This window comes from Dromiciops gliroides, chromosome 1 (assembly GCF_019393635.1).
Source record: "Dromiciops gliroides isolate mDroGli1 chromosome 1, mDroGli1.pri, whole genome shotgun sequence".
NCBI lineage: Eukaryota > Metazoa > Chordata > Mammalia > Microbiotheria > Microbiotheriidae > Dromiciops > Dromiciops gliroides.
The window spans coordinates 570,663,126-570,676,783 of NC_057861.1; the positions used below are offsets into that span (position 1 = coordinate 570,663,126).

Sequence of the window (13,658 nt, forward strand, 5' to 3'; positions counted from 1 at the left end):
ATCTTATACTGTTGTATTGCTGAGAAGAATCAAGTCATTCACAGTTGATCAACACATAAGATTGATCATACTGTATACAATGTTCTCCTGGTTCTGATCATCTTATTCATTATCACGAACCCATTAATTCTTAAATGATGTCTTTTTTATGTATTTTCTAAGTTAGTTGCTTTTTTCTATAGATATTTCAAATTTTCTTTTTTCATTTTTTGGACTTGTTTTATTGTTTCTTGATGTTTCATGGAGTCATTAGCTTCCACTTGCCCAATTCTAATTTTTAAGGATTGATTTTCCTCAGTGAGATTTTGTACCTCTTTTTTCATTTGGTCAATTCTGCTTTTAAAGGAGTTATTTTCATAAGAGAATATATGTACCACTTTTCCCCTTTGGCCTATTCTCTTTTTAAGGTGTTATTTTCTTCAATATTTTTGTACCTCTTTTACCGAGCTCTTAATTATCTTTTTTTCCTGACACCAATCAGTCAGTTTGAGGCCTGTTGGTTGTCCTCAGCCTTGGTTAAACTACCTTACAAGATGGCTTTACTGGAGTATGGCCACTGCACATGCTACAGCTCCTTGGAGAACAGGGGTGAAAGTTGGGTAAAGAGTTGGCCAATCTTTACAATAGAGGTGCCAGTGCTCTATGAACACCCAATATGATGTCTACTCCAAGCATGTGAAGACTTTCCCTGGAGAAATGGGCAGATGGGAACATTTTTTTCCAATGGCTATGAAGGTGACTGAAGTAGTTGTTGTGGGACTCTTAGAGCTTGGTCAGACATTGAAGACACCAGTCATCCAGTGGGTCCTGGACCATCACCAGTTATCTTGAATTTTTTCTTGCCCCTGGACTTCAATGACTAGAAGAGAAAGTGAGGCTGATGACTTTGTGCAAATATGCTTCACTTAAATCCTATTCATGCACAAGTCAAGACATCATCATCTTCTAAAATGAAGAATGAAGAAATAATTGTCTTTTAATTTCTTCTTTTACTTTAAATTTTTTTACCCAATCTTTCCTCTACCACTCCTCTTTGTTTTTTTGGTGAGACAAGTGGCGTTAAGTGATTTGCCCAGGGTCACACAACTAATAAGTGTCAAGTGTCTGAGGCCATATTTGAACTCAGGTCCTCCCGAATCCAGGGCTGGTGCTCTATCCACTGCAACATCTAGCTGCCCCTCCTCTTTGATTTTGAAAATCATTTTTGAGCTCTCCAAGTATTTTTGGGTTTGTATCCAATTCACATTTTTGAGGCTTTGCTTGTACCTGTTTTGACTTCATTGTCCTCTTCTGAGTTTCTTGATCTGCTCTAGCACCAGAGTAATTCTTTTATAATCAGGCTCTTTTTGTCATTTGTACATTTTCCCACCCTATTTATTGATTGGAACTTTATGTTATTGTTATGCTCTGTTTCTGGTGTGTGTGTGTGTGTGTGTGTGTGTGTGTGTGTGTGTGTGTGTGTGACTACAACTGTCTCAAGCTTCATCCTTTTCCAAAGTGCTGTTTTCAGAGCTAGTTTTGAGGGTTTCGAAGTTTTTGGTGCTTCCAAAGTGGTGTGATCTGAAGAGAAGTGTGGGCACTGCTCTTTTGGTCTTCACTCTGTCTCTTACCCCACAAGGGTTTCTGATCCCTTGGAATTGCAATCAATACTGCTCTTTCAGGGACCCTTCATTCTTAGAATTAGAAACAACATGACTCCTCAGGGTCCCTGATCCCTTGAGACCTTAAGTGATATTGCCCCTCAGGGCTTCCATTCTCTCTTTATTTTTTTATTTTTGTGAGGCAATGAGGGTTAAGTGACTTGCCCAAGGCCACACAGCTAGTGTCAGGTGTCTGAGGCTTGATTTGAACTCAGGTACTCCTGAATCCAAAGCCAGTGCTTTATCCATTGAGCCACCTAGCTGCCCCAATTCTGTCTTGACATAAAGTATCTTCTTCACTATGAACTATGACCCAGAAGTGAGTATAGGCAATGGAGCTGCCAAACAGCATCAAGTCCTGTGTCCAGTGCTAGCATAGGGGATCCTATAATCTCTTTCTGACCAGTTGACAATTCTCTTACCATCTCTGCCTTGAGAGCTCCTAAAGTTGTTGCTGCTTCTATCACCACTACCTAGTCCCACCATTAGTGTTTTATAAATGACCAACCTCGGGGCAGCTAGGTGGCTTAGTGGTTAAAGCACTGGCCCTGGATTCAGGAGTTCTTGAGTTCAAATCCAGCCTCAGACACTTGACACTTACTGGCTGTGTGACCCTGGGCAAGTCACTTAACCCCCATTGCCCCACAAAAAAAAAAAATGACCAACCTCCTCCCCTATGTCACAAATCTCTTTTTCTAAGAAATCTCCTATGCTGCTTGGGCTGGAAGAATTTCTCACTCTGATCTTTTGTTTGATCTACCACACCAGAATTCAATTTCTTTTCTTTTTCTTCCCCAGAATTCAATTAGAACATTGTTTTAAAGTTCTTTGAAGGGGAATGTTGGGAGAGCTCAGTTAAATGCTTTCTCTCCTCTGCCATCTTGGCTTTGTCCTCAGAAATCTTCCAAGATTTGTCCTTGGAATTCAAGGAGTAAGAGTAGCAATAGAAAATCTTGGCACTTTATATACCACAAATCATTAATCACATCTGTTTTAATCCCACCATTAATCCCACCATTTTAGGAAATCTTGAAAAAAGGTTTTAACAAATTCAGAGAAAACAAACCAAGCTATTGATTTAACATATCTGCCAGATTTATGCTGTGAGAAAAGAGCATAGGAAAGACATATTCTTTGGATGATGGTGTGGACATAATGGATAGCTGTTTTTTTAATTATTCTCCCACCTAGTCACCTTTGGGTATTCAAGAAAGTGAAGGACTATAGTAATGCCAATTGGGTTTACATTTTAGGAGATACAACTCTGGTTAGATACAGATATATAGTGTCCTGGAGGGTGGGTGGGAGAGATACAAAACATATAAACATATTCTTTTGTTTTTCCAATTTGATGAGATAATCAAAACTATTCTGGGGGTTGGGGCATCTTTTTATTCTAAATTTTCCATTATTTCCTTTTGCTGGCCTTTATAATTTTTATTTCAAAAATAAATTAAATAATTTTCATATGTTTGCTGATTCTTTTACACTTTGCTAAATGGCATTGGCTTCGTATAGGTATTCATCACTCCATGTTATCATTCTTCCTTCAAACTGTTTACAATTGTGTAGTTGTGTTGACATAGGGGAAAGAACTATATAGATACTTCATAGTGAAATTTCCATCTCATGAAAGCTAGTACATATCAATTGTTTTGTTTTGTTTTAATATTAAGATCAGTTAACAGTAAGTACAATATACAAAACTTTGGGAAGGATTTAACGGTGAAAAATTATAGGCATGGGTGCCAGTTTAATGTCAGGATCAGAACATTTTGTAATACTTTGCGAAATGCTTCACCTAAATATTTGTCCCAAAGAGTAAGCATACCTTGTCAAAACATAAATGACTGGCTTCACTAGGCCAGTGTAAAATGAGACTGAAGACAAAAATCATTAAATCAAGTCTTCACTCTTTGAGACCTCCTAGATAGCATAGAACTGGAACTTTGTTGAGTGTAGCAAGAAAGAATGTGAGCCTTCAGAGACAATTACTGAAACTATCCCCTTATGCCTTATCTTTGACATTTTTGTAGGTCCCTGTATGAAGGGGAAAGGAACAGTGGTAAGTATTTTAGTAATGTTTGCGATATGCTGTTAATGAATCTTGTAGAGCAGTGGTATAAAACTCAAATAGAAATGAGGCCATTAAGCCACACATAAGAATCCCTGTGGGTCACATAGAACCTTATTAACATTTTCTATGTTCTGATTTGTTTTTATTTATTTTGTTAAATATTTCCCAGTCACATTTTAATCTGGTTTGGGTGACACTTGGAAGTTTGGGAAGCTTCAATATAGTCTATATGCTTGTCACCTCTGCCCTAAAGGAAACATAGCACTGATATTTTTACTATGGGAATCTCCAGAATACTGAGTAGTTAGGGTAAACATACCTGTTTTTCTGCAGATATTTATTGAGTGGACCAAGTTCAGCCATCTCCATGACTAACATCCAGGATTCAGCTTCACATATCCCAATCATTCGGACAATATAAGGATTGTCTAGCTGTTGCATGACATTTGCTTCTCTTAGTAACTCATCTTTAACTGCAGGGTCATTGGTCTCATTTTTGAGTATCTTTACAGCCACTAACTTTTCACCTCTGCAAAACAAATTCAAACACACATACACATACATACATACATACACACATACATACATACATACATACTATATATATATATACACACTTTTATACATTATCCTAATTGCAAATAATTTTATAATTATATTAAATATATTATCCTTATATAAATAATTATATAAAACTATCCTTCCATTATTGAATGAAAATAAGCTATCCTTTGAAATAAATGATTAATTGGTTTCTTCCTCAAAATTTTTCTCTGCTATTTCTCTTTCCACTTCAAACCTCCCCCAAAAGGGAAAAAGAAAAGTTCACTACTTCAAACTATCTGAGGGAAGCAAGGGAGAGGCCAAATGTCCAGGATAAAGTTAGAATTAAAGAATATTTCTTAAAGAAATATGAGATTATTTTAACTTTCCAGATACATAATACATGCTAAAACACAATCAGAAAATCTTAATGTTAGGAAGAACCAAAGTAATTTTCCAACCTGTGAAATGTTTAGATTCCAATAGTTCAATTTTAAAAAGGCTTTTTGGGACTGAGAACACATTTTCCCTAACTTGTAGTAATCCACAAATAATGATTTAACTTATAACATATCTGGAGTTCTATATATCTACAGTGAAAAATAGCAAAATAAATATACTGGGAAGTAATTTTTTTTTCTTTTAAATATGATGCAATACAATAATTCATAAGAAAACACTTTTAAGACATATGCAGCATACTTGGTATAACTAATCTGGCTCTCAGCTCTGATAGATATAGAAAAGAAAGCAGTGTTCCTATTTCCATTTTCATAATTGAAAATGTTGTAGACTTTGGCTCAAAAGCACAATGATTCTGGAAATCTAATGAACAAGTAATTTACTATTATATTATTTTTACTGTACTGTATCATAGCAGCTTTTGGTTCTTTTATATCTTGCCTTTGGAAAAATCTGAAAGTTAAGTAAAGTGATCATGGCCTAAGGGACAAGGTCTTTCATTTTAGATTCAGGAATATACAAAGGAAAGGAGATAGTTTCAAATCAGTCTTGAACCATTAAACCAAAAAAAGAGGACCATTGTGGGGAGGGAAAGGCTGAAGTTCTGCTATATTTGCCCATTTGTATCTTTGAGTTTTAAAGTCACATACTCCTACAGAAGTCAATTTTATTTGAATAAAAATTATGTAATCTAAATCTCAAATACTTTCAATTTTCTTCCACGAGTTTCACTAACCACAGAGGCTTAAACACTGCAAAGTGATAAGGACTTTCAGGACTTTTATTCCTAGCTATATTCAACTAAGTCTTAGTCTCATCCAGTCTAAGTCAACTAAGTCAAACATGATACATATTAACTCAGCTACTTTCTGAAGAGATCCATTTCACAAAACCTGCTAAAATAAAATCACCGTACACTGTATATAATTACATTATATGTTAATAATACCAGAAATTCATCCCAAAGTATAATATCAAATGGGGATGTTTAAGGGTTAGGTGAAAATTACATACATACATACATATACACACATGCACATACATACATATACATACCCCTATATGCAGGTATATTTAATTAATAAATATTATAACCACAGCAAATATATTTCAGAATATGAATTAAAATAACAACTTACTTTTTCATTCTATAGCGGCCCCTTTTAACAGTTCCAAAGTTACCAGAGCCAAGCTCGCCTTCTTCCAAAGTTAGCAATGTTCTGTCCAGACGCACCTCTTTGGGTCTGATTTCTTCTGGATCCGCATAGGGACTTTCATAGACTGCAGTGTCCATTGGTAAGGCTTCCCTCTGCACATCTGCAAATCAATAAAACACATTTTCATTAGCCCCAGCCAGGGGATGAGTTTCCCTTTGCAAATGCAACTGAGTAGACATGTTATGCTACTTATTTTATAATTGGAAGCTCCAACACATGCACCTGGTTTAACTTAACTTGTTTTTTTGTTTTTTCTTCTTTTTTCACTCAGTCTGATGGCCTGGTCAGAATCCATCCACACAGGGCCTAGCACAATTATTGGATGTCTCGGTATGAGATGTGGTAACCTGTCCATAATATTTTCAGGTGTCATCATGGACACATTACTAAATTTGGCCTTGATCCAGACACATGGTGGTAAGAAGTGTTATAGATTGTATAACTGCCTCATCTCTGCATTATATGGGTATAAATCCTCCAAAAGGGGGGGAATATAATATTATATATATACATAAAGTTTGAGTATGAGTTATATTTTGAAGAACTCTCACTGTTTAATTTGAACATTGACAATGCTATGCTAAGAATTAGGGAAAATCCAGCAGTTCAATAGCTAAAGAAGTGAGTCCAGAGACAACTAGACTCCAGACCAGAGTTTAGTTTTCCTGATGATATCTCACCACTCCAAGAAGACAAGATCTCAAAGACTTTAAATGAATGCTTTCATTTTGTTGTTTTTCTTTTTCCGTTCTGTTATTATATACACCATTTGTAACATGTATTCTCTGCAGAGGCCATCCCTCTGCAGGCAGTATCAAAGCGCCAGTTCATGAGGACAAAATTTCCCTTTTCTCCCTTTTCTGTATTGTTATTGACATATTGTTTGTTAGCATAGGGTATTATATTCTGTTGTTTTTTACTTTTTTGTCAAAGAAACACTATGTGTTCCTTGAAGAAACAAAGGGGGGATTGTAACAACTGGAATGATGCCTCTTGCTGGAGAGTTACTATAGGAAAGCTCCGCCATGAGGAGAAGATGTCTGAGGGCAAGTCATGTGGCTTTCCTTGGTGTCAGGAAGTGACATTTGCTCGTGGGTACTGTCAATCAAGACTACCAGCCAATTAGCTTAGAGACATGTGTGCGAGTAGTTAACATCCGTTAACCAGTTTCACAGGAGGCTTATGAGATGAAGGAGATGTGGCTCACTCTCTTTCATGAGGGCTCTTGTTGAGAGCGGAGATAAAATGTGCACTCCCTGAGATAGATAGATGTAGGCATCTAGGCCTCTTTCTCTCCACCAAATTCTTATTCTCCTTAATAAATGCTTAAAAGTCTAAACTCTTGGGGTTTTTTTCTTTGGTTTTTTGTTTGTTTTTGGTTTTTTGCAGGGCAATGAGGGTTAAGTGACTTGCCCAGGGTCACACAGCTAGTAAGTGTCAAGTGTCTGAGGCCAGATTTGAATGCAGGACCTCCTGAATCCAGGGCCAGTGCTTTGTCCTCTGCGCCACCTAGCTGCCCCTAAACTCTTGTTAAAGCTTATAATTTATTGGAGACCACTCATTAGATATTTTAGACAGACTAGCTAGAATATTAGCCCCTTACAGCAGTCAACTAAAATCCTCCAGATGCTTTTAGACAAATTGATATTCTACCATGCCTCTCCCACCTTGTACTTGTGGAACTCATTTTTAAGAATCTAAGTGTAACACTTTACATTTATACCTACTGAAATTTATCTTCTGTTTAATTTATTCTTGAATTTAGATTCAAGCCAACAGCTTTAGCATGCCAAGATTTATTTATTTTTGTTATCCTGGCATTGTCAACCATTATGTTAGCTATCCTTTCCATCTAGAAGAGCTTTGAAAGGAGTTGACCAATGACAAGGCTTAATGAAAGCAAAATATTCTAAGAATTGCAGGCATGGAACATACCTGTGGAAATGTGTGCAGATGGAACTTTGGAAAATGTTAATAAGCCTGTTTTGTTGGAATCTAGAGTGAATTAAGGGGAATAATATGAAATAAATCTGGGAAGCTAGATAAGAACCATATTGCAGAAGGCTTTACATGTTAGTTTGATCTGAGAGGCAACATGGTTTAGTGTAGATAAGGAGTATCTGATTAATTAAGACTTTCATCTTTTGAAGAATAGTTTGGCAGCAATGTAGAAGCTAGATTCAAAAGGAGAGGAACTAGAGGAAGGATACCACTTAAGAGGATATTCTAATAGTCCAGGTTAGGAGTTATGAGGCTGATTTAATAGTAGCAATTTTTGGATAGAAAGGTGCTAGATGTGGGATATGTTGTGAAGATGGAGTAAATAAGAACTGATGGATGGGATAGAGATAGATCCAAGAGTAACTAGGATAAGGGGGCAGCTAGGTGGTGCAGTGGATAAAGCACCAGCCCTGGATTCAGTAAGACCTGAATTCAAATCCAGCCCCAGATACTTGATACTAGCTGTGTGACCCTGGGCAAGTCACTTAACCCTCATTGCCCTGAAAAAAACCAAAACCAAACAAACAAAAAAACAAAAAAATTGGAGGCAGGCAATCAGTGATGTGGAACTAATAATTAAGTCACAGATTAGGGTATAATATAAAGATTTGAGACATCCAAATTAATGAGAGTACTAAGAGAGTATAAAGAGAAAGAAGAGATAACAATGAAGGTACAGAAATGATAGAAAATAATGGGTTAAATGAACCTGATTTGAAGATATGATTTTACCTACCTAGTTCAGCTCCCAAAGCGGTACAATTTGTTCTCTGTAGCACATAAGGATTAAGTTCCACTGAACTGTCAGCCCGGTTAACATTGGAAGGATGTGACTGAGGTACAAAATGAAACATTTTAATATAAACTCAGGAATAAACATTTAATCTGTTGCTTCTTTACTTAAAGCATAATTTATGCAAGAAAGACATAGACAAGAATTATAGACAGACAGACAAACAGAAGTTAACTAAAATTTTATCTCCAGGCTATTGCTTGGGCACATTTTTTTAAAGCAAAAATTATAGAAACATGAAATTACTGTAAATATTTTAAAGCCTTGCTTCTGATACAATTTCAAGGATTCCTACAGGACTTTTGGGGGACATTGAACTTAAAAAACTTACTAGAATCCTAGATTTTACTTCAGATACTGAAAATTCCTAAGGACTTTTTTTCTCCTTTGGACTTAGGTTAAACAACAACAATAATAAAAAAAAATTAAAACTATCTCCTATCTTTGATCTTCCTAGGACACATTAGGATCAAAGATTTAGAATAGGAAAGGATGTTAAAGTTTAGTACAATTAACAAGGTTTATTTACTTCAATTCTTTCATTTTAAAGGTGAAGGAAACTGAGACCCTGAGACGGATAAAGTGCCTTGCATATGGTCACACAAGTAGTAAGAGAAAGAATGAGGAATTGAAACCAGGTTTTCTAACTCCATACCCATTGCTGTCTTCCATTCTGCCACAAACATAATGTAGATTGGCAAGATATGGGATAGTGGGATTCTGAGAGGAATGGAAAAGAATGGGTTGCACAATGGATACAGATCTGGGTCTGTAGCTATGTAACCCTGGGCAGGTTATTTAACCTCTGTTTGCCTCAGTTTCCTCAACTCTAAAATAGGGGAAACAATGTCACCTACCTTCCAGGATTGTTGTGAGGATCAAGTGAGATGATATTTATAAAGCATTAAGCATGGTGCCTAGCACATAGTAAGCACTTAGTCCTTCCTTCCTTCCTTCCTTCCTTCCTTCCTTCCTTCCTTCCTTCCTTCCTTCCTTCCTTCCTTCCTTCCTTCCTTCCTTCCTTCCTTCCTTCTTCCCTGCCTGCCTCCCTCCTTCCCTCCTTTCCTCCCTCCCAACAATAATGGCTACACAAAGATGAAGGTCCCAAAACTTGTATGACTGGCAAGTTCTTTCTTACCTTAATTCTACCATGTCTGAAAGATTATTTATTATGCCCATCTAAAAGTTAAAATAAGTGAATGAGAATTTCCACTGAAGCTTTTTGACTTCCCATTATATTAAAGGTAGAAAGGATGACTTAATTCAAAGTAGCCAATTTAGACTGTAGCTGATTTTGTTACACACTTTTAAAATTAAATTAAATGGGGGGCAGCTAGGTGGCGCAGTGGATAGAGCACCAGCTGTGGAGTCAGGAGGACCTGAGTTCAAATCCGGCCTCAGACACTTAACACTTACTAGCTGTGTGACCCTGGGCAAGTCACTTAACCCCAATTGCCTCACTAAAAAAAAAAAAAATTAAATTAAATGAACTAAGATTCAATAAATTAAATTAAATTTATTAAGATACATGGTAGGAAAATATTTTTTAAGCCAAAGGCACCAGTCCCATTCCTTTATATGTAATAATTTAATTAATATGAGCCAGACTAAGTTGTCACCGATGCCATATTGTCAGAAACAGTACTATCTAATAAAATCTTTTGGGAATAATTCTGCCACTTGGCAAGTTATCTTTGGTTATCTCTCAAAATGCTACTGTTATGCCACCTTCTTTTTCTAGTGAGATGTGGGGGAAGTTTTTTTGGGTGAAGACTTGGATTATTACAATGGGGTTTTCCATTTAACTCCAATGGAAAAGGAAAAACTTAATGTTTTAAAAATTTCCAAAGACATCAGCAATACTGTAGATAACAATGAAAGATAAACTGTAACAACAAAAAATGCTGTTTTAAAAAAATCTTTTTGCAATAATTGTTTTCTAATATGCTTCTGCCCCACCCTTAACTCTCCGGTTTTTTCCACCTCTTCTCCTTATTTTTTAGATTGCTCTGCCCCTGTAACTTTCTCCACTGATCAGTAAGCCCTACTGTGTGTCAAGAACTGTGTCAAGCATGAGGCATACAAAAGATAGCCCCTTCTCTTAAGGAGATTATACTCTGAGACTCTCATTTAGGGAGTGCCCAATCTACCAAAATCACTTGTCTCCTTGCTACACTCCTGACTCTGAAGACTTTTTACACTTCCTCTCCAGCTGCCTTTTAATTCTGAATATGCCTCTATCCCCATAGTCCTCTTCTCCAAGTGGTGAGTTTTTGCCTGGAACTTTAAAAAAGTTCTCTGTCTCTCTGTTTCTGTCTCTCTGTCTCTGTCTCTCTCACTACCCCCCCCCCTTCTTCTTTCCTTCTGGACATGAGAAGTATTAACATAAAAGCCTTTATACTTTTTAAAGTCAAGACTATAAGACTATTCACTAATAGAAGAATACACATCTGTCTAAGGCACAAATTTCAACCTTTGTGTTGTATGGAGCTACTCTTCTTCTCCACTAGCTGAGTCTGAATGAGAAAGAATTTCTACTACTAAGAAAATGAAAAATTTCCAAATAGCCTCTGGTTTTTCAAACATTATTCTGCTTTCTATGATGGAATGCCAGCAGGCATGACCCTGTCCTCCAGAGCTCACTGAGTTTTCAAGCTAGTATTTTAAAGGGACTCATAATGGGTGGTTTGTTCAAGAGGTGTAGCCTCATGATAGACTGGTTGAGATCAATTATTTGGGTATCCTATTCTACAATTTTTAAAAATGCCATTTTGCCACCTACATATTTATTATATGGGATAACTAAAGGCAAGCAAAATGAGAAATGAGAATAATAAGGGAAAGAGAGTCATGTTCAAATAACAAGTAATTAATTATTCTTTTGAATAAAGTACCTGCAACAGAATTCAATGCTTTGAAAACTATATTTCAGTCTTAAAAATTCTGGCCTATGTTTCCCTCATGGTTTCTCTAATAAGCATATATGGACAAGTTATGATATGGCAAAAGAGTTATCTTGTGCATAAGACTGGGATTGAAGGTAGGTAGTCTACTACATGAACAAAATGAAATATAAGGCAAGCATATGTGCTGGAAAACAGCTTTTCCAGGATGTTAGAATCACAATACCAATAATAATTTTTCTTTTCTTTCTTTCTTTCTTTTTTTTTGTGGGTCAATGGGGGTTAAGTGACTTGCCCAGGGACACACAGCTAGTAAGTGTCAAATGTCTGAGACTGGATTTGAACTCAGGTCCTTCCTGGATCCAGGGCCAATGCTTTATCCACTGTACCACCTAGATGCCCCCTCCAATAATTATTTTTCAAACAATTTTATAACACTACTAAGGAGAAAGCTTAACATGGTTATTTACCACTTTAAATAGAAACAATTTCAAGTCTAATAAAATATGCAAGAGGTTATCTTGAATTTAAATTTATCAATGAGAGTGAACAACTTTTCTGAGACTTTATCTGTTGGTCTTTATTATATTTATATCATATATTATTATATTTATTTATTATGGGGATCTTGCTTATCCTGGAAGTAGAGCAACCACTGATGGGTCTAATTTCACTATTTATCAGCATGAAAGTTTTGACCTGCTGTGTTTCTGACCCAGATCTCTCCTTGGATTCCTAGGGGCTCACAAAATTGGTAGTGAACTTAATTGTGAATACCTTATAGGCTTTAGCCCTACTGAAGCTCAAAAGTCTCAAGGTCAAGCAGTGCACCACCCTCAGCTTCCCTGGTATTTGGGAGTAGAGACATTAGCCACTACGTGAACCTGGGGCAAATATTGCTAATTGAAATGTGTTATGAACAAATGCAAAGGATGAGACAAGAATCTTTTTTCTAATTACACTTAGATAAACCTTTCCTTTTTAATTGGCATAACATTAAGGAGGCATATACACATTACCAAAAGTCAATATATTTGCTATAGTTCTTAATCCATTAACTGTGTAATTCATGAACAATAGAATAGAAGAATCAAAGAAAGAGACATTGCAATTTCATATGAGTACAAAATAGTGCCTTTGCAATGAGTATTAAAAACAATTGAGCATCTTTTTCTGAAACTAGATATTATATTTCAAAAAGACAAATGACTTTTTCTCAACATGTGTTTCATTCTTTGAAAGAAACACAACTAAACTTATAGGTTACAAATCATAATCACCCTGTCAACTATTTAATTTCCCTTTTGACAATATCTCTAAGCAAGAAATTGAGAGAATTTTGTCTTAGATTTTTAAGATTCTACCTCCCCTCCCATCATAATTTTATAATTTTTAACTGTTTTGCATGGGTGCTTTTTTTCTGCAAAAAGCAAACATATGATTAATAATACATTTAAGCCACAGAAAACATTTTCTAGTCTGGGTTAAGTACTAATATTCTGCATGTATTTTCTCTTGAAAGTGGCCAATCAACAGCTTCAGAAGAAATGATGTCAGATTTTTGGAGGTTTGAAAAATGAAGAAAGAGAAAAAAAGACAACACTTAATATTCTACTATCACTAGCCATTTTTGAATATATATATATAAATATTACACTGATATATGCTTGATTGAGTGGGCTGATCACAGAAAACAGAATTAGAAATAAAGTCACAAAAGGTTCCACTGCCATTATCTGGTTTATCTTGATTACTATTGTCTTTTAAGTATGTCAGTGTTTAGGGGCAAAAGCAGCCCTGCTTACTATTGGAGAACATGTACTTCTATTTCTCAGTACTGTATCTTGGTGTCTAATAATAAATGTAAATGCTTCTGGAAACTACATACATACACACATACACATATACATATACATATATATAAATATAGGTGCATATGTACATGTGTGTATTTTGCCACTTGACTATACGTCTAGAAACTTATAGTACTTGTAATATTACTAAGCTCATAATATTTCTAGT

General features: G+C 35.9%; 1 protein-coding gene across 2 annotated transcripts in view; it reads right to left on the bottom strand.

Annotated features, from left to right (window-relative positions):
• SYK (spleen associated tyrosine kinase) overlaps positions 1 to 13,658 on the bottom strand; it is a 197,669-nt gene that overhangs the window by 45,678 nt on the left and 138,333 nt on the right. For both annotated transcript variants that reach the window (XM_043977547.1, XM_043977546.1), the window contains 3 exons: positions 8,677 to 8,773; positions 5,862 to 6,039; positions 4,037 to 4,246 (listed from right to left, as the gene is read on the bottom strand). In XM_043977547.1, the coding sequence (XP_043833482.1) occupies positions 4,037 to 4,246; positions 5,862 to 6,039; positions 8,677 to 8,773 (485 nt within the window). The remainder of the gene's footprint in view (positions 1 to 4,036; positions 4,247 to 5,861; positions 6,040 to 8,676; positions 8,774 to 13,658) is intronic.